This window comes from Petromyzon marinus, chromosome 25 (assembly GCF_048934315.1).
Source record: "Petromyzon marinus isolate PM22_M1 ecotype Great Lakes invasive population chromosome 25, UKy_Petmar_22M1.pri1.0, whole genome shotgun sequence".
NCBI classification, from domain to species: domain Eukaryota; kingdom Metazoa; phylum Chordata; class Hyperoartia; order Petromyzontiformes; family Petromyzontidae; genus Petromyzon; species Petromyzon marinus.
The window spans coordinates 8,022,359-8,043,671 of record NC_133691.1 but is presented as its reverse complement, the minus strand read 5'-3'; the positions used below and the strand labels follow the sequence as shown (position 1 = coordinate 8,043,671).

The following is a 21,313-nucleotide window of genomic DNA, read 5'->3' as shown; positions in this document are numbered from 1 at the left end:
ATCACAGAGGTCAGACGTTTCTTGTAGTTGGCCACCAGGTTTGCACACACCTCAGGAGGTATTTTGTCCCACTCCTCTTTGCAGATCTTCTCCAAGTGATTAAGGTTTCGAAGCTGACGTTTGCCAACTCGAACCTTCAGCTCCCTCCACAGATTTTCTATGGGATTAAGGTCTGGAGACTGGCCAGGCTACTTCAGGACCTTAATGTGCTTCTTCTTGAGCCACTCCTTTGTTGCCTTGGCCGTGTGCTTTGGATCATTGTCATGCTGGAATACCCATCCACGACCCATTTTCAATCCCCTGGCTGAGGGAGGGAGGTTCTCACCCAAGATTTGACGGTACATGGCCCCGTCCATCGTCCCTTTGATACAGAAAAACACCCCAAAGCATAATGTTTCCACCTCCATGTTTGACGATTAGGATGGTGTTCTTGGGGTCATAGGCAGCATTCCTCCTCCAAACACGGCGAGTTGAGTTGATGCCAAAGAGCTCCATTTTGATCTCATCTGACCACAACACTTTCACCCAGTTGTCCTCTGAATCATTCAGATGTTCATTGACAAACTTCAGACGGGCATGTATATGTGCTTTCTTGAGCAGGGGGACCTTGCGGGCGCTGCAGGATGTCAGTCCTTCACGGCGTAGTGTGTTACCAATTGTTTTCTTGGTGACTATGGTCCCAGCTGCCTTGACATAATTGACAATATCCTCCCGTGTAGTTCTGGGCTGATTCCTCACCGTTCTCATGATCATTGCAACTCCACGAGGTGAGATCTTGCATGGAGCCCCAGACCGAGGGAGATTGACAGTTCTTTTGTGTTTCTTCCATTTGCGAATAATCGCACCAACTGTTGTCACCTTCTCGCCAAGCTGCTTGGCAATGGTCTTGTAGCCCATTCCAGCCTTGTGTAGGTCTACAATCTTGTCCCTGACATCCTTGGAGAGCTCTTTGGTCTTGGCCATGGTGGAGAGTTTGGAATCTGATTGATTGAATGCTTCTGTGGACAGGTGCCTTTTATACAGGTAACAAACTGAGATTAGGAGCACTCCCTTTAAGAGTGTGCTCCTAATCTCAGCTCGTTACCTGTATAAAAGACACCTGGGAGCCAGAAATCTTTCTGATTGAGAGGGGGTCAAATACTTATTTCCCTCATTAAAATGCAAATAAATTTATAACATTTTTGACATGCGTTTTTCTGGATTTTGTTGTTAATCTGTCTCTCATTGTTCAAATAAACCTACCATTAAAATTATAGACTGATCATTTCTTTGTCAGTGGGCAAACGTACAAAATCAGCAGGGGATCAAATACTTTTTTTCCCTCACTGTATATGCCTACACGTACAATTCACTGTCATAGAATATATATATAACAGTGACTGCTAACGCTTATTCACAAATATCTATGAATATGACCTTCAGGTATACTTCCATGGAGAGGTGTGTTAGTACAGTACATCAAAAGTACATTTTAATTCTCTATGCGCTCATGTATAGGTAGTTGTGCTGTACTTAAGTGACTGCTACTCGGTGTCATAAATAGATCTATTTAAGCGGGGCTCACACGCGAGCTTTTACAGATGGTTGAGTTTCATTATAGAATACCTGGTACACGCATTCGACTAGGAATCGTCAGAAACTCGGTTTCACCTTCGTATTTATCGCCGTAACGTGTGGTACGGATACTGTCAGTAGTCAGTGGCATCCACACGCTTTCATAGACGTTGAGAGACCTCTTACTCGTGGTCAGAGACAAATCAAAACAACGAAATCTGAGGCCACTGTTATATCGCCCACACCACCAGGCGTTGCACTTATACCGTATGCTCCGGATTATAAGACGCACTGCACCTCCCCCCCCTCCCCCACTATGCCCCCTCTATGCAAAAGCAATGTGTGGGGTGCGTGCCCAGATGTATATCGCTTTTATTGACACCGGCCACAGAGTTTGGAGGTTTGTCTTATACCCAACCACCACAGGCGTGCGCCGTTCCGGCCTTTCAATAGGTGCTCGCTAACAGCACTTGCCCCGATAGTCTGTTACAGGCTACACGGGAGGAGAGAGAGAGAGTGTAATAGTAGTTGTCCTTGAGACCTGCAGTGTGGTCGAAGACGAAACGGTCTAGTCTGGTAGATCGAGTGAGTCCCTCGACACGGGAGGAACGTGTAAGAGTTTTTCTGTTTGTTCTGTTTTGTTTCGCGTGTTTGTGCGCCACAAAAACCTCTTCAACGCGAGTTCACGAAGGCAGAGGGGGTCGCTCTAATAGGAATTCAATGAAGGGGCCCCTGGTTAAGACATCAAGCTTATTGGTTTTGCGAATGTTCCTCTCCCGACAGGGCCTCTGCGCCGCTGGGCATTCATTTGGGTTCGGCCTTTCTGCGCCAGATATTTCACACGATTTAAATACAGGGGGGGGAGGGGGGAGAGGGAGTGGTGGCGCAGTGGTTAGCGCACGGCGCTGTGCCTGGCGACCGGCAATGAATAACGAATCATTTATAATTTGTCTTTCCAGATCAACAAGGAAAAAAAATCTGAAGTATTTTTTTTGTACACAACCCATCGGCCGTATGGCCTTCTGGGAGTTGCATCTCATCAATAGCATCGGTGAAATACAGGCAAACTCTCGACGATGCATGAGATTCGTATTATAATATGAAAATGAAACATTACAAACGTTTCCGATCCACCAATGAATGCCTCCTCACGCCATGCCGGCAATTATGGTGTTTTTCGGACCATATTCCACCACGCCGGTCAGTGCGGGTTTGTGAAGGAGGTGGGCAGAATACAATTTTGATATCACGCGCATCGCTAAGAATCGAAATCGGTTTGGCCGGGCCAATCGTGCTGCGTGCTAACCACTGCACCATCTCTCAAAGCCGACATCCGTGTTACGTGATCTTAACACGGGGGGACCCCACTCCACGCGATCCTGTAACGCAAACTACATACGGTACACAAACGTTGAGTTTTGGAGGGGAATTATAATTAATTATAATTGTAGTGGCGGTGCAGTGGTTAGCGCACCGCGTGCAGTGGTTAGCGCACCGCGCTTTGAACCCCCACGTCCACGGATAACGTCGGTCCTTGACCCTCACCTACAACCCCCGCGCCGAGGTATGGCCAACCCCCCCCCCCCCCCATAGCACAGCATTAGGATGGCCTTCATCCAGCAGTGGAGTGACAAAGGGGCGTTATGTGTAGCTGTTCTCACACGCCGGGCGGGTACCGCTTGACGTGTACAACAAGCCTATGTCGCAATGTAGTCCCGCCTATTGCTTTAATATAGACACGCGTGCGTGTGTGCGCGCGCGCGCACGCGTGTGTAGGTTAATTATAGGGGAGCGGCGGTGTCGTGGTGGCTAGCGCGCTGTGCTACACACCCGGCTAGCCGAATTCGATTCCCGCCTACGGCTAACATCGGCGGCGAAGTTCTGAAGCGGCCCTTACACGGTCCCCTAGGTCGACTCAGCCGGGCGTTGGCCTCGTCACGCCACACCTCTGTGCTCGCTAACAGCATTGGTCCTGACAATATGAAAAGGCTCTACACGCGGGGATCCGTTCGTCTTTAGTAATGATCGAACGCGCTCTTAGGAATAGGAAGAAAATGACGCGAAACCTATGTTCGTCGTATAGTTTTTAATGCGCGGTAATAATCTACACGCACATATGTATGTGTGTGTGTGAATTATTACACCGCGTGATCGTGAGATATCGCGGTGGTTTGGGGAGGCCTTCGTCCAGCAGTGGATTGAGTATGGCTGACGATGAGATGTGAACAGTAATATAATAACTCTATACTATGGCTACTGATAATAATCTCGTTCGATTTCATTGATTTAAGTGTGCTCATTGTACGAATTTAAACATTTTCGTGGGAGATCTTTCAAGCGAAATACGGTAAATCAAAACGATGATTTCGTTTCAATTTCTATTCAAAAGAGAAACATTGAATGTTTCGCCTTGTGGGTTGTTAGCGAGCACCTGTTAAGTCTGAAACCACACACGGGTACACAGTACACGCCTACACAAACCCAACAAGTATCATCTTAAATGTGTATAGAAACTAAAATGTAAACAAATATTGAGTTTTACTTTTTTTTTAAACCAAGTCGGTCCCAGAATTACGAAACGCCAAACGGGCAGTAACCAGCAGCACTATTATAATAGCTCGCGCAATGTATATTGATATACATTGAAAAATAAAAAAAAGGTTTTCATTAAGACAAGGGCAACACGTCACACGTGTTACAAAGACGACAGAACGATATAATTACGTGTTTAACCAAGCTGACGCGTATTGTACCGCAGACACTAACATAAATTCCAATATTGCATCAAATTAGAAGAATTATTTTCTATAGAAATACCATCGGTTATGTTTTCGTTGAATTGTAGTTAAGTCGTCTGCCCTTTCAGCGAATATATATATAAATACTTTAACAAAAAACGATTCATATTCCAGCCGAATAATTACAAAAGGAACCAAAAATACGAATACATAGATAGACCTTTCGCCTCATATAGACTGTCGAGATATACACAACACAGAACTGTTGTTAGGTGGGAACGAAAAACACACGAGTGTAGAATGCACGTACACATATACTGTATATATATGTGTTTTTAATTGTAGGGTTTAATTGCCAATACTGAAATTATAGCCCACTCAAAGATCTGGGCGGAGTAATGCGCGAATTATTTACGACTTAATAATTCTATTATTGCGCAAAATGTGTACTAAAACAGGTATCTGAAAAAATAACGAACACGTACCTATACATAGTTTATACCATCGCATGTTATAATATACACGCACACACCCCGCACAAATACAATGATTTATTTTGTAATGTTTTGTTTATCTGCGTTTAACATAACACAGTAGATGACAGTATTTATTAGACGTTCGTCGACTGCTGAATCGCATGCGGTTGTTTTCACAATAACCGCGCATTTTAATACGACACGCGATTTTAAACGTAGAGTGACTCAGCCCTTGTGAAGTGTGTCGCGTCAACGCATTTTGCTACGCATTTTTTTTTTCGTCCCTTGCAAAACACGGCGATCGCGTCAAATCGCAACCTCGCGCGAAGCGAGATTAACTCAACCTGGTCATACCCGCTATATTTATTTGGTATCTTTCTCGATGCGAACGAGTTCGATTCCCGGTCACGTCCAGCACCGGTGGCGAATAACCGAATTGGTTTCTGGGTCTCCCCCCCCCCTCCCACGAGGTCGGCTCAGCCTCAAATGAGTTACGTGGTGCGCCGTGTAAACATCTCCACTGGGGAGACGAAGGCGGTCGGGCGTGGTTCTGGACCCCCAGCAGCCCTTGCACCGCGTGCTGTGTCGGCATTTATCGGTGCTCGCGAGCAGCACTTGCCCCTACATGCTATGGGGGGGGGGGATCTGTATCCTTTGGGCGGATTGTTACATCGCAGGATCGCCAGAGCTGGCAGCGACAGTTGGGGGGAGGCCTGAGGGTGGGGGGTGGGGGCATTCATCCAGCAGTGGATTGATCATGGCTACTGCTGATGATGATGATGACCAGATAATTATTGTTGCAACAAATTTTTTGTGTGTTTTTTTTTATACTCGCACGTTAATACGCAACGTGCGGAAATAAAACTTCGCCCATCGCTTCCCGTAATGTTGCGGGGTGACTCCCACGCATGCCGCTGTGCGCACAACGTGAGTGGATATGCAACGCACGACAAACGCTTAAATTGTAACGAAATAAAAAATAAAAATATAGATATTTAATACTACCCCTCGCTTTATTTAAATCATACCGCGTTTAGTTAAGACTCAATGACACGCACACACACGAACGCGTAATTTACGTAAACAAAATTAGGTGAAAAAAACTGAAAACACCGGCGTCAAATATTCAACGCGTGTATGTGTATGTGTGTATGTATGTGTGTGTGTACACAGATCAAGCAAAGCAACGACGCGCAACGTGTGCGCTTTGCAGGAACACGAAACGTCAGGACGCGTTCAGTACGAATACCACAATTTAACTTGTACCGGTCAAACAGCCTCGTCTTCACATTCACCATTTCATATTTTTCACCTATGAAATGTTCCTTACGGGAAACCGATTACGTTCGAGTATAGTTGGTGGACTATATAGTATACACGTGCGTGTATGTGTGTGTGTGTGTACACACACGCGTATCGCGTTACATAACGCGACCTATGGCCGATGCACGCCGCCTCCTCGACACTAAAACCGCGTTGCCTTCCCGCTGCGATGAACGCGTGCCACGTGAGAGCGTCCGTCTGTCTGTTTGGGGGGCGGGTGGGGAGGCGGTAGCGTCGTGGTTACCCGCACTGCGCCGTACGAACACAGCGGGGCCCAAGAGTTCGATTCCGGCGGCGAATATCGGAACTGGTCCTTGACTTGACCTCCTCCCGTCACCCTTCGCCTAGGTCGACTCAGACTTAAAGGGAGTGCGGCTGAGACAAAAGGCGGAGACAAAGGCGTCCGGGCGTGGTTCTCAGCACATCAACCCTTCGTGCATCGTTCCGGCCTTAATGGGTGCTCACTAACAGCGCTTTCCCCAACAGTCTACACCCTATACGGTATCTGGGTATGTGTGCGTAATATGCGTGTGCGTAATGTGTGCGTATATGTATTTTGAATGTGCGTGTGTACAACTATATGTATGTCTCTACACTGCGTGTACGTATCTGCGTGTACTATCTGTAGAGATACGCACACGTGTATCGTATCAGTACGTGTGCGCTTCTGCGTGTGTGCATATGTATGCGTGTATGTATGTAGCTACGCGTGCATGTTCGCGTACGTTATTGTGCGCATCTTTATACATATCAGTATGCGTGCGCGCGTTTCTGCAATATACACGTCTGTGTACGCCACGTCACACGTGTGTGTGTATGTCTTTGTGTATGTTATGTGTCTTGTGTACGTTGTGTGTCTATTGTGGGGAGCGGTAGCCCATTGGTTAGCGCACTACCCTACGAGTATCTGCACAGGTCCTGGGCCTCTCCCCTAGGTCGACTCAGCCTCAAATGAGTGCGTGGTGCGATGAGTAAACGTCGCCGCTGGGGAGACAAAGGCGGTCGGGCGTGGTGACGGCCACCAACCCCCCCGCCCCTCCCTCGTGTGTCGCGTCGGCCTTCATAGGTGTTCGCTAACAACGCTTGCCCCAACAGTCTGTTAAGGCTATTGGGGGGGGGGGGGGTCGTTGTCGTTATGTATGTGTGTAGTGTGTGTGTGTGTAGTGTGTGTGTGTCTTGTGTGTGTAGTGTGTGTGTGGTGTGTGTGTGGTGTGTGTGTGGTGTGTGTAGTGTGTGTGTGTAGTGTGTGTGTGTAGTGTGTGTGTGTCTTGTGTGTGTAGTGTGTGTGTGGTGTGTGTGTGGTGTGTGTGTGGTGTGTGTAGTGTGTGTGTGTAGTGTGTGTGTGTAGTGTGTGTGTGTAGGTGTAGTGTGTGTAGTGTGTGTGTAGTGTGTGTAGTGTGTGTGTGTAGTGTGTGTGTGTAGTGGTAGTGTGTGTGTGTAGTGTGTGTGTAGTGTGTGTGTGTAGTGTGTGTGTGTAATGTATGTGTGTAGTGTGTGTGTGTAGTGTGTGTGTGTAGTGTATGTGTGTAGTGTGTGTGTGTAGTGTGTGTGTGTAGTGTATGTGTGTAGTGTGTGTGTGTAGTGTGTGTGTGTAGTGTATGTGTGTAGTGTATGTGTGTAGTGTGTGTGTGTAGTGTGTGTGTAGTGTGTGTGTGTAGTGTGTGTAGTGTGTGTAGTGTGTGTGTCAAGATTAACTAAGATTAGTGTGGAAGCGCTTCCGACACGGTCAGGGAAGGAGGAGGAGGAGGGGGGGTGACGGCAGCGCGGTTGACGCAGCGCGCGCGGACGTCAGCAGCGGCGGGAGTCGCTGCGCGACTTGAAGCGCAATTAATTGACTGGCGAGCACAATGCTGCATTGTGCCTGCGAGTGTGTAAGGTTATGTACACATTATAATCATAGCGCGTGCAAGCGCCATGCGTGGGTGTGTGAGTGGGGAGCGGTAGTGTAGGGGAGCGGTAGCGGAGCGATCAGCGCGCTGCGCGACGAACCCGCTCAGGGCAGAGGCCAGCGATGGATCATCTGAACCGGTCCTGCGGCCTCCCCTAGGTCAACTAAGCCTCAAATTAGTAGCTGGTGCGAGATGTAAACATAAGCCCCGGTCCGTTAAAGGCGATACGAAGGGACGTGCACCTTAGTGATCGTCGTGCGGAGCGGTGCGCTATACGGTACCCGCTCCAACGGAGCAACATTCGTGACTATATATCTGAACAAGTCCCGGCGTCTTCCGCGAGGTCGACTGGGTCTTAAAATGTACCTTGCCACACCACAACCCTCGCGCGCTGTAACAACTCCCCTTGCTTTGCTTGAGGTGCTCGCTAACAGAATCCCCTGAAGGCTATACGAGCATCTTTGCGTGTGCTAGTTATTCACAGTCGGTCTAAGTGTCAATGACCTAACCTCCCCCCCCCCCCCCCCCCCCTTTGGCAATACACTCACCCGTGGTGCCATGTACACGAGACGCACGCTACACGTACATACGGTCCAGGCACGTAGATCTACAACCTCTTTGTCGATCCACTGCTGGATGAGTGTCTCCTCCACACGCTGCTGCCGCTCGGACAGCGGATATTTATTTGACCATACTTCACCGCGGTGGTCACTGCGGCTTAGTGAAGGCTCACAGCGGAGACATTTGAGAAGCACAGTACAATAATTACATCACATGCACGTGTACTCATATACAGATGCGTTTCGCTCGTTCGACGCATATACAATGCACACACGTATATAAAGTATATATGTATCACGCATTATAATGTACACTTGCCTACACTATCAAATACGGCGTGATACATACATACATACCATATGATACACACACGACATATGTTAAATATACCGGTCAAGTTCTATCAACTGATAGTTTATGTATATGCGTAGTTGGTTATTCAAACGCATAACTCATTTACCGTAGTTTTTGTTTCGCATTAATATCAATAATTATATTTATATATTTATAATCAAAAATATAAATAGTACACGTGAAATACGCACAAATGCACCACACAACGCAAACAATTGACACTAAAGCGCACACACTGGTATACAGTATATATACACAAAGACCAAGTTTCCCTGTATAGCCTGTAACAGACTGTTGGGGCAAGTGCTGTTAGCAAGCACCTATGAAGGCCGGCACGGCACACGACGAGGGGGGGGGGAGGGGGTTGGTGGCCGTCACCACGCCCGACCGCCTTTGTCTCCCCAGCGGCGATGTTTGCATACCGCACCAGGTACTCATCTGAGGCCGAGTTGACACACACACACACACACCGCAAAACACACACGCGCGCGCTTCATGCGAGGGTGTTAATACAGTACTGTCATTCATTCACAACTCTATTCTAGCATATCATGGCCAATGTCCGGTTGTGCTCGCCACGACGAAAGGACTTCCCTGCTCGAGACAAGAATTCGTGTCGTTGTTTCGCTACCGATCCGGACTTTTTGTTGCAATGACTTACTTTTGTAATGTAAACAAAAATTGCATTGGGACACCCCCCCGCCCTCCCCCCAGTGTTTATTGATTGCGAAGAACTGACTAAAAAACAAACTCGACCCTATCCCACAGATACAATTCGATTAGTCGAACCGAAGCACCCAGCGTGTGCGTACACGCAGAATTATATTCGCATGATCCACACGTATAAATTAAAATGTTGGGTAATGTATGATATAGGTTCTGTGTATGCGTGCGTGCGAGCGCTGAGTTACATCGGAACCACGTACACCGACACGTTTAGCACACGCAATGCACACAGACAATATTGCGTAATCCCACACGTATGAATAATACGTGTGGAAGCATGATATAAGTTACGCTGTGTGTGTGTACGTACGTATGCTGTTTATAGAATACACACGTATATATATATGCAGTTGTATGTACAGGTTGTGATACGTATATGTATATTTACTGCAGTCATATGTGTGTGCATATTTATATCACGGTTCAAATGTACTTTTTAAAAATTTGGATGCACAATGAATCCCCGATGCATTAATTTTCAAATACACAGATTGCGTTGTTTATGCTCACGTACACAACATACAGCCTTGCTTCATAGACTTTTGGGGCAAGTGCCGTTAGCGAGCACCACACGCCCTGCCGCCTTTGTCTCCCCAGTGGCGACGTTTACAACACCGCACCGGGTACTCATTTGCGGCTGAGTCGACCTAGGGGAGGCCCAGGACCGGTTCAGATAATCGTCACCGGTGTTGGCCGTGAGCGGGAATCGAACTCGGGTCGCCGGGTTCGTAGCGCAGCGCGCTAAGCGCGCTACACTACCGCCCCCCCACACACGTACACACACAGGCAATCACACGTACACAGGCAATCACACGTACACACACAGACAATCACACGTACACACACAGACAATCACACATATACACACAGACAATCACACATACACACACAGACAATCACACATACACACACAGACATTCACACATACACACACAGACAATCACACGTACACACACGTACACACACACACAGACAATCACACGTACACACACACACAGACAATCACACGTACACACACACACAGACAATCACATGTACACACACAGACAATCACATGTACACACACACAGACAATCACACGTACACACACAGACAATCACACGTACACACACAGACAATCACACGTACACACACAGACAATCACACGTACACACACACAGACAACCACACGTACACACACAGACAATCACACGTACACACACACAGACAATCACACGTACACACACACACACAGACAATCACATGTACACACACACACAGACAATCACATGTACACACACACACAGACAATCACACGTACACACACAGACAACCACACGTACACACACGCGCGCATGTGTAAATGTGTACGTCGTGGCTGATGAGCGTGGGAATGCAGTATTGCCAATGCGTAAACAAAACACTTCGTGTTCTACGGCCGACACATATGACAAAGGCGTGCAATTACACATCTTAAAATTCACATATGTTCCTGCTCACGGTAACATACACGGTATACCGTCTATCAATACAACAACGCGATTGACATGTATAGCATGTACAAAAAAAAACAAATTTTAGTGCATCATTATTAATATGTTTTAGCACCCGCAACTGGAGTTAATTTTTAATTCGCCCTACACAGCTGACCAGCGCGGTGAAGTATGGACAAATGACCCCCACGACTCGCATGGCGTGTGTAGGGGTGGGTCCTTCCTCATCCAGCAGTGGATTGACAACACGGGGTGGTAAATATATTACAACATAAAGAGTGCAGTACTCGCATGAATCCTATTAATTAATCACTATTCGGCCTGTTAAAGACATGCGGTGTATAAAATAAATACCGTGTGAGATAGATTAATCGCATACACATACGCGTACATCATCAACATTATGTAACTCGATACATTATATAATGATGCTGTACGGTATGAGCTCCCGTAAGCTCCTCCGTTCGTGACACGGTATTGATGTTAATACACTGGCATAGCCGTGTTCGCGTGAACGCTAAATCATTTTACAGCCAATTGTCCGTGCTGTGTGAATTCTGTGGATAGTCAAGCACGTCAGTTCTTCCACCTGTGCGGCGCTATGCAAGGGATTAGCAGGAACAAACTGTGGGTGGGGTGAGTGTATTCAATTAATGTGTGTGTGTGTGTTAGTATGGTAACAGCACTTGCCCCGACAATCTGTTAAGGCCTATACGGGGCATCTGTGTCTGTGTATGTACAGGTGAGTTTGTGTTTATCGCCTGGTTTGATTCGATAAGGAAGCGGGCATGCGTTGTTGTCTACACGGTTGACATGGTTAACAAAAGCCGCATTATTCGCTCACTCGCAACGCAAATCGTTCGATCACTCATTCACTCACTCACCCACAGATTCGCGATCGATCATTCACTCACTCGCTCGCTCGCCCGCCAGTGAATTTGCTCATTCAACCCGCCCCACCCCCCCCCCCCGAATTCACTCACCCGTTCTCACAATTCACTCCCCCCATCTTTTCCTGCCAATCATCTACTCACTTGCTCACTCACTCGTTCGCCAACCCATTCCATTCGTTCTTCAATTCGTTCACTCGTTCGTGCAACCGCTGTCACTATAACTCGCGCATAAAGACAAAGATCACCCGTATAACCACAGCACACTGTTCGGACAAGTGCCTAGAGCGAGCACCTATCAAGGCCGTAACGACACGTCACACGATGGGGTGGTCACACCCGACCGCCTTTGTCTCCCTCGCGGCGATGTTTACACACCGCACTAAGTTGCTCATCTGTGGCCGAGTCGATCTAGTTCGAGCACACACACGCGACGTGTTCGCCATTTACGATTCTATTCGATCATGATCACATCTGCCGCGCACGTGAACACACTCGCTCATCCCCTCGCAAACTCATTCTGGACGTAATTAGTATACTCGATCATTTACACGCACATACGCGTACACTCACTCCTGCTATTTCACCCACGAACTCAATTACTCACTAATTCGCTTGCTAATTTAAACGCTAACTTGATCATTCATGCGCTCCATCCAGTGATCAATAATCGAACCCATTAACTCACCAACGCACACACGATTCCTTTACTCGCTCACTCACTCCATCTCACTAATCCACACACGCGCCAATCTACTGGCTCACGTAATCAGCCATCCGCTTACCTTTACACCCATCAACTCACACTAATACCTCACCCACACTCATTCGCTCTTCCACGAAACCCATCGATGAGCTTACCCACTCGCACACTTACCCATATATTCACTCGATCACTCGCCCATCCACCCACTCTCACTCATCTACCCATAACGCAACTCACTCGCTCGTCCATCCATTTACCAGCTCGGTTTGCTCATTAATTCACTCAACAACTCGTTCACTCACTCAACTGAACCATTCACCCACCGCCTAACCCTTTCCCTACCCCACCACTTAATTTCGTCAACTACAAACTATCTCGCTCACAAGCTCGTTGACCTACCTTACTCATTCACTCACCCACCATCAACTCGCTCACTCATCCAAATGTTCAATCGCCTATTCATCGACTGACTCATTCGCTCACCATCCACTCATCAAGAACCGAACCCATCAACTTGCCCACCAATTTACTCTATAACCACTCCCACCAACTCAATCTTTAACTCCCCAACTCATCAATTAAATCACTCGTGCACTAACCAACTCACGCTCGCATCAACTCACTAACCAACTCAACTAATCATTTAGCAACTTACTTAGTAACTCACCTAACTCACCAAGTCACTCATGTACCATCTCACCAACGCACTCACCTTCCCTCCAACTCACTCACCTTTCCTCCAACTCACTCACCCACTCACCAACTCTCATTCACATAATCACACTCCCATCAACTAACTTACTCAGGTGCAAACTCTCCCATTCACTCGCGTATCCACCGACTCACCCTGGTATCCCCTCAGTTACTTACCGACTCCCTCACCAACTCAACCACACACTAACTAAACCACTCACTAATTAACCCCCTTACCCACCAACTCAACCACTCACTAACTCACCCACCCAATCGCTCACTTGCTCACCCAATCACTCGCTCACCCACCCACTCACCCACCCACTCACTCACCCACCTTAACCACTAATTAACTCACCCACCCACTCGCACATCCACTCTCTCACCCACCCAACTCATCCACTCACTCATTAAACCCACTCGACCAACACTCTCACCCACCGACTCGCTCACAAACTCACCCATCCCTTCAAACGCACGCACGCACGCAACCCACCCACCCACCAGATGCGGGAACAGCCCCAGGTCGGCGCCTCCGATGGGCCCGGCTGCCGGGTAGGACATGTAGTAGCCATGCGCGCCGTACGAGCCCGCCGCGTACAGGCTGAGCAGAGAGGTCGGCGGAGGAGGAGGAGCGGGCGCCGAAGCCGGCGGGATCGGGTGGTGCTGATGTTGGTGATGGTGGTGGTGATGATGGTGGGATGGCTGCGCGGGGTTCTGCGGCTGAGACGACGGCCGGACGGGCGAAGGAGGAGATGTGGCCGACACCACGGCGGCGGCGGGAGGAGGAGGAGGAGGCAGCGGCAGTCTCTCGGCGATGCCCGCGAGTCCCGCGTAAAGTGACGGAGGAGAGCCGGGCTGCTGTACAAATCGGAGCTGATATCCTTGTTGCTGTTGCTGTGAGAAGGCCATGTTCTTCGATGCGCGGATGACCGGCTCGGAATACGACTTAGGTCGTTGTCCCACTCTTCAAAGAGCCCACGCCGACTGCACGCATGCACCTACCACACACACACACTGGGTTCACGGCAAAGTAGTGTTGGCGCAAAAAACGCGACGTTTATCTTCGGCAGCGCGTCTCGCTTTTGTTCACGTACTCGGCAGCAGCTGTTGGCGGCAGCTTGGAAGAGGTTGCTTCTGTTTAGGCGCTCGCCTTGTTTTCGTTGTCTTGTTGGAAAAAGCAAAAGTGCCCGCCAGAGCGGAGGTGGGGGGGTGGGGGGAATGACAAGTCCAGATGATCTTAGGTGCTGCAGTGTCGTTGTAGTGTTTATAGCACGCGTTCTCTCCGTGTAGTCTACAGCACTCCGAGTGGACTCGGCTAATCTCGATGTAGCCTCTCGCTCTCGCTGCGTGTTCTGATCAAACTTTAATACGCGTTCCGCAGGTGAACGCAATCTCGCTACGACGCTCGCTAGCCATGCACTGGGGGCTCTAACAACAACAGCAGCAGCAGTACAGCGCGCAGCCTGCCACACGCACGGGTACCACCACTCGCAACAGCACCGCCTAGACACCAGCAGCAGAGTAGCGATGTTAAGTGTTCCTTTAAGATTCCGTTTAGCGCGCTGTGACGGCCTCGCTGTAGGCGATATTGATTTCTGGAGGAGGTCGTGAAAGGTCTCAGCAGGTCGGCGGAGATTATTAGTTTTGTCGGGGAATGACGAAGTCCTGTTGGCGTAGCTTCTCCCTCCCCTCTCGCGCTCTCCCCTCCCCTCTCTCCTCCCTCCCCCCTCCCCTCTCTCCTCCCTCCCCCTCCTCTCTCTCTCTCTCCTCCCCTCGTCTCTCTCCTCCCCTTCTCTCTCTCCTCCCTCCTCTCCGCGCTCTCCACTCCCATCCGCTCCTCTCTCGCTGTCACTCCACCCTCTTCACTCTCTCGCTCGCTCCACCACCGCCGCCGCCCGCCGCCCGCCGCCCGCGCTCTCTGTATCTCCTGCCTCGACTCGGGTCTATTCCGATCTTTATATTTGTTAACACGCCCCTCGGATTGTGTTAGTTCAGTGTGTAAGTAGCTCTGCTTACTCCGGCGGTCTATCTTATTCTCGTTCTCCCTCTCTTTTTTTACGATCGGACGAAACTAGAAGATGCTCGGTGTAGTCGGCACTTTGCTTCGTTCATCATTTCGGTTTTTTTAATGCTTTGCTTTATGTGTCAACACCCCCTTTTTAAATGAAAGATTTCACGCTCTGCTCTCCTCCTTCTCTCGCTACGGGGCTGTGTTGTTGGGCTTTCGCCGCTTGCCGTGCACAGCCCCAAAGACTCGACACGCCACGCGGCCAGCAACACACAGCACCCATTAAGGTTGTACTATGTACGAGTTAATAAGTACGTTTGGCCACATATATACTCATTTTCTTTATAGTACAAAGGAAGGTATCACTCCTTCTCAAGCCTCCTCCGTCATTAACATTCGCCTAGAAGTAATAATAATGTGAGATTATACCGCAGACGTACGTGGTTTCGGGCAGGAGAACTCATTCAAAACAAGGAGGGCACACGTGTTTGTAGACTTCAAGTTTGTGCCTATCCCTCCCTCTCCGTCACCTTGTAATTCCAGCTGGCGTATTGTTGACTATCTCAGCCCCTCTCTCTCTCTGTTAGTCCATAATTGCCGATACCTCTCGCTAATATTTGCGTGCACCTCCCGCTCACCCTCCGCATTGCTGCACGCCGAGTTACAGTGCGGTCGTATAACGTATCTTAAGCGCCTTGCAAATAAAGCGCGCGTTGTTGTGATTCTGCGTTTGGCAGTGGTGCGGGAGAACAAATGGCACAATGAGAACACGTTCATCACGTTCGTCAAGAGCACTCAGGAAATGCTATTCACAAACGTGTAAATATACCCCCCAGCCCGCCCGCCGCGATTCATCTGTGGGCTAATTCGCCTTCAGCTATCGTTCACTCTCATTCCCCGTCTCCATATCTCCGCTCGAGCAAGAGTGTTATTAGCTCCTCCCCCGATGTTAATGCGCTTGGACAATTGACGAAGGGGATATGCTTTGCACACGCCCTGTCCCGGCAGCTGAGAGCCAATTACAACCACGTGCCTTTGGGCTCATCCTAATTTGTATATTAACAGCCCCAACGCGTGTACGTATCAATGTTCCAATGTATGTGTCACCATTAGCCAATTCCTGCCGTGCTGATGAATCTATCCCTGCACCGCCCCCCCTCCAGGGGATGCTGATGCAACGATCATCGAAGAATAATCATTGTTAAGGCGCACGGTTACGTGCGTTGGATAGCGCGTTAGAACATGTTTTATGCATGCATTTCATCAAACCAGAGCCAATCCACTGCTGGCTGAAGATCTTCTAACCATCACAAAATCCACAAAGCACCTGTTGCACGGAGTTGATTCAATCGCTCCATCTCCTCTGCATGACGTGCTGGCTCGAGAAGAACGCGGCCCATTTGCTCGGCTACAACTTCTCGGTCACGTGCACTGCGGTGTGTGAAACCGGTGACTTGGGTTTGATTCCTGACCATGGCTTTGATCTGTGGCGAGCGATAACTGAACCGGTCCTGCGCCCCTTCTTAAGGGGACCCGCACTGACCAGCGTGGTGAAGTATGGTCAAACAGAAGCACGTGACTGACACGGCGTGGGGGAGGCCTTCATCCAGCAGTGGTTTGCTAAATGATTCATCAACGTTATTATGCGAATATGCGTCGTTGTGTGCATTTTAACTGCATGCAAATGAAACGCTGTTGCATTTTGGGAAAATTGAGCCAACAAGACTGGTACAAACGTGACAGAGAAAACCCGTAAAGTATAGAAAGGTGACAGAATAAAACGAGACTATAAATAACGAGCGCATCCAACATCACGATCATAGCACCCCGTCCATGTCCCCTTACTTCATCATGCACTCCGATTACATTTAATCGATAGATATGCCGCCCCTTCGGCGGTCTGCCGATTTAATAAGCGTATGCTCACCATACGTAGGCAACAAGAGCGGTATATTTTAACGCGTTTATGCTGTTTAATAATCATTACGAGCGCTGACATAACAGGAAAGAACGGGACAATTATAAGAAATGCAGCTCAAGGATTGAGTGATGTCGATAGCCGTCTCCACAGAGTTCCCGAGTCTCTTTGAAGTGCAACACCTTCGACCCACAACGCCCCAAGGCTCTCTCATCCCCGGACGGAAAAAAAACTCTCTCCGTGTCTCGCTCTCGGGCCGTGGGTGTTCTCCAGAGTGTACCCTACCGCGTGTTTTTTTTTTGTTTAAAGAAGCTCCCCATTCAGCGGCACGCGCAGCCAAACGTCGGACATCGTGCCCATCGACGCGATGCGACACAACCCGAAAAAAAACCGAATCGGAGAGTTGTACCATCGTCGACAACAATTGCCACGACGAAGCGATGTTTGTGGTTATTTGTTTAGAACGTGGAAAGCCACGTGGGGCCAGGTACGCTGAGTACGGATCGTCTCCACATTCCTCTGGCTTCTATCCGCGTTTCCTTCAGACGTCTCCGTATTCAAAACCGACGAGAAGATGTATTTGCCACTGACTTAATTGAAGCCCACTCTCTGATAGGTCGAGGCAATACTCCGCGTGCGATTACTCCTTTCTCAGTGTGTGATCTGATTATCGTCGCTTACCGTATATTTGTTGATTACTGTTTATAATTACAAAAAAAAATCAATTCTAAATTATTATTGCCACCGCTTTTCTGCTGTTGTTTCCCTGCTTGCTGAGCAAACACCCGCAACACACCGCGCTATCGAAGGCATAACAGGTAGGTCAATACGTTTACTTGAATTTGCTCAAGGTTATGTTCGAATTTGAGCGCTTGGGTTATTGCTAGGAAGAGCAACGCTCAATGGAAATCACTCCACAACGCTCGCGAACGCGTGGTACATTTACACATCGTGTTGTTTACGACCAAAGCAGCTGGAATGTGCTCGACCCCGGCCACAGCTCTTACGCTAAGCAGGTTTGAGTCTGTTTTGTGAGCTTGAATTAGAGACTGGCTGAAACAACAGGCGTCGTAGACTTTGGCTGCGAGGTGACCAGCAGTTGGCAGCACACCACTGGATTCTTGAATCTATCTGTGCGGAGCCTTAAGGCTTAAGCCGGTTTAGTCTCACGAACAAAACGCTCCAAGGTCCTATACCCACACTGCAGGACCCTCCTGAAAAGCGGAATCACAATATTTATTGATGCTGGGGGAATCCGATGAGCTATGAAGCTCTTTTTCACAGATGTCCAGGAAGAACGTTACAACAAGCAAACAGTACAAGAAACACGATACTAGTGGGAAGTACAAAAAAGGTAAACATCACCCAAACACAAATAAAACGAGACCATCCCCATCCTACCAGGCAAAGCCCACGGAGGCAATAAATGTGTCTTGGGAACCAGGGAGGCTTTGCAAGGTAAATGTAGTTAAATAATACTAGTGTTATTTCAAATGTTAAATTGACCTATTTTTGTTTATATATAATACTATAATACTGAAACGTAGTCGAGCATAATCTTGGAATAAAAAAAAATATTCGAAAATAATGACCAGTCAAGTGGTGTAATACTAGCCTTCATAGGTGTTAATACAATATATATTATATCAACATAAACATAACATTATTTTTAATATAACAAAGTATAGGTTTACATTCTGTTACTTCTAACCCTTGAATGAACAGTAACCGGTGCTTAGTCCCAACCGAAATAGTCCGGAACGCGGTTACGGGAACTATTTTCGTAATCCACAACCATCGCGGGTTATTTTCTATGGCACAATAATATATGAGCATGGATAGACATAACGTCTACTCTGATGGCAGTGCCTTACACCGATAGTCCATACTCCGAGCCAGCTTTAGAAGCAGCGTTCCAGAAACGATCGAGCGGGCTGAGTCGCTCGCCCGCTTAAAAAAAAAAAGGATGCACTGTTTGCATAGGAGTATAGTGAGATCGCGTCAATGCCTCCAGATGTGACCCAGGCTGATGTGCAAAGATGAACAAGATGTGAGCGTACCCCCCCCCCCCCCCCCCCCCCCCCCACTGAGAGCAACTCGATCTCCGTGGCTCGTCTGCGGATGAAATGGCGTGATGACACACTATGTGTGTCAGCGCAGCGCGCAAGCTGCCTCTCAATGACACGAGCGTTCTCGCCACGAGGCCGCCGTGCGCGCCTTGAGCCGACGTGTTTACGATTGCTGACCACCTCTGGATTGCAAGTCCAGTGCGCACGCCATGTGCACCGTGGAATGCATCGCAATGTATTATTTGATGTTAAATGTTGCCGTGATGCGTGATTCGAGAGAAATGGCTGACTCGTGTTGCCGATATCGAAGGTGTGTGTACTTAATTCCGTGGATATGGAATTGTGAAATCCGCTTGTGTGTTGGTGATCGATGGGACGTTGCAAGGCCAGGAATTGATCCGAGGCGACGAGGTTTTTAAGAACTGTGAGCCAACAACTTACAAGCACGCCGGACTTAATTTCAGCCGGCACAGTCCGGAACGTCACATCCATGGCGACTTGTTTAGCATTACATTTTAATGAACCTGTTCAAAACATCATAGGAATACAGGGAACAAAAAAACAGTTTAGATCGGGTTGTACCCTGTACTCGAGTGGAAGTGCCTTGCGCCAGGATATCAACATTCTGGGAAACATCGAGTGACATTAATCCGTGACACCATTGCTCTCTCTCTCTCTCACTGGGCGTAATTACAATATGCTTACTCTTTTAAATCTGAATGTGTGGTCATTAACAGAAACTGTATAAGCTATATTCTTGAACAGTCTAACCTTTATTATGGATCATCAGTACAATGTTGCACCGCTGCCCAAAAGCCGTGATTGTGCCGAGGCCCATTACATGGAGCGACCTTCCCAATAAACTGTGGAGCCTTCATAAAAAGAGGAATGAGCAAAGTATAAAGGCTTGTTAAACAAGCTATAATCCTCTCCAGCTGATGAGAAACCCCATCAGCTGGACAAAACATGTGAGCACAAGCCAGAACAAATTGTCAAATTATACACGCTAAGATGAAATATATTTTGGCTGCACAGCATTATGGGAAAATTCCGCACTACCTATTAAGTCCACCAGAGCGCATGTAGAGAGTGTACGTTAATTGGCCCGTATGTTCAAGTGTCGGTAGTCGGAATGAGTTCTCGGATTTAAACATTTCGGATTTTTCAAAGTTCACACTCCCATGGTACGTTAGTTGAAACAATGGGCACGTTTCTTATTTAACCCCCCCACCCCCCCCCCCCCGACCTATGTAACGTGTGGATATTCTCACCTATTCCAAGACGTCTGGCCAGGGCGAAAGAGTAGGCCAAATAATACCGTATGGGGCTCTATACAGCTCCCTCTAGCGGATGTACTTGTCATAAATTGTAGGACTGCACCTTTATTAGGAAATTATTTTTTTCACTCAAAAGTAATGACGAAATCTATATTCCCAATATAACATAGCCATAAGTGAAAGGATCCCTTATGTTAGCATGCGTATATGTTTGGAGTAAATGCTGTCAGCAGGCACCTAGTAAGGTTCGAATGATACACAATGGGGGGCACAAGGGGATGGTATCTGCCAACATTCGACACCTTATGGTTAATTAATTAATATCGGCTTACCTTATCTAATGGAGGCACAGTCTACGTTTAAGTCAGATATTCGATTGGTGTTGTGCATGGCCAGGAATTGAACCTTGGCCATTGTGATCACATTGAACAAACATTTATCCAGGTAAAGACACACTGATGCCTCAGTTTGGCCTCATAGAATATCAGATCACTGTTAGAGAGCACCTAATAAGGGTTGACATGGCACGTGAGTTGTTGATGTGGCCAGCGCCGTTTATTATCACCGGCACCACACATCTGTCTCTTTATCACTGATGCGAACCACAACACCACCGCACCAGATTACCATTTGAGGCTGAGTCGACCTTGGGAATG

General features: G+C 48.1%; 1 protein-coding gene across 2 annotated transcripts in view; it reads right to left on the bottom strand.

Moving 5' to 3' along the window:
- The window catches only part of LOC116945760 (uncharacterized), a 35,004-nt gene extending 19,911 nt beyond the window's left edge, over window positions 1–15,093 (bottom strand). The window contains exons 1-2 of one of the 2 annotated variants that reach the window (XM_076069669.1): window positions 14,480–15,093; window positions 13,887–14,383 (exon numbers count right to left, since the gene is read on the bottom strand). In XM_076069669.1, the coding sequence (XP_075925784.1) occupies window positions 13,887–14,294 (408 nt within the window). In that variant the 5' untranslated portion in view covers window positions 14,295–14,383; window positions 14,480–15,093. Of the gene's footprint in view, window positions 1–12,860; window positions 13,681–13,886; window positions 14,384–14,479 lie in introns of those variants that run through there. The other variant, XM_076069670.1, reaches the window with a different exon arrangement.
- Window positions 15,094–21,313: the final 6,220 nt, after the last annotated feature.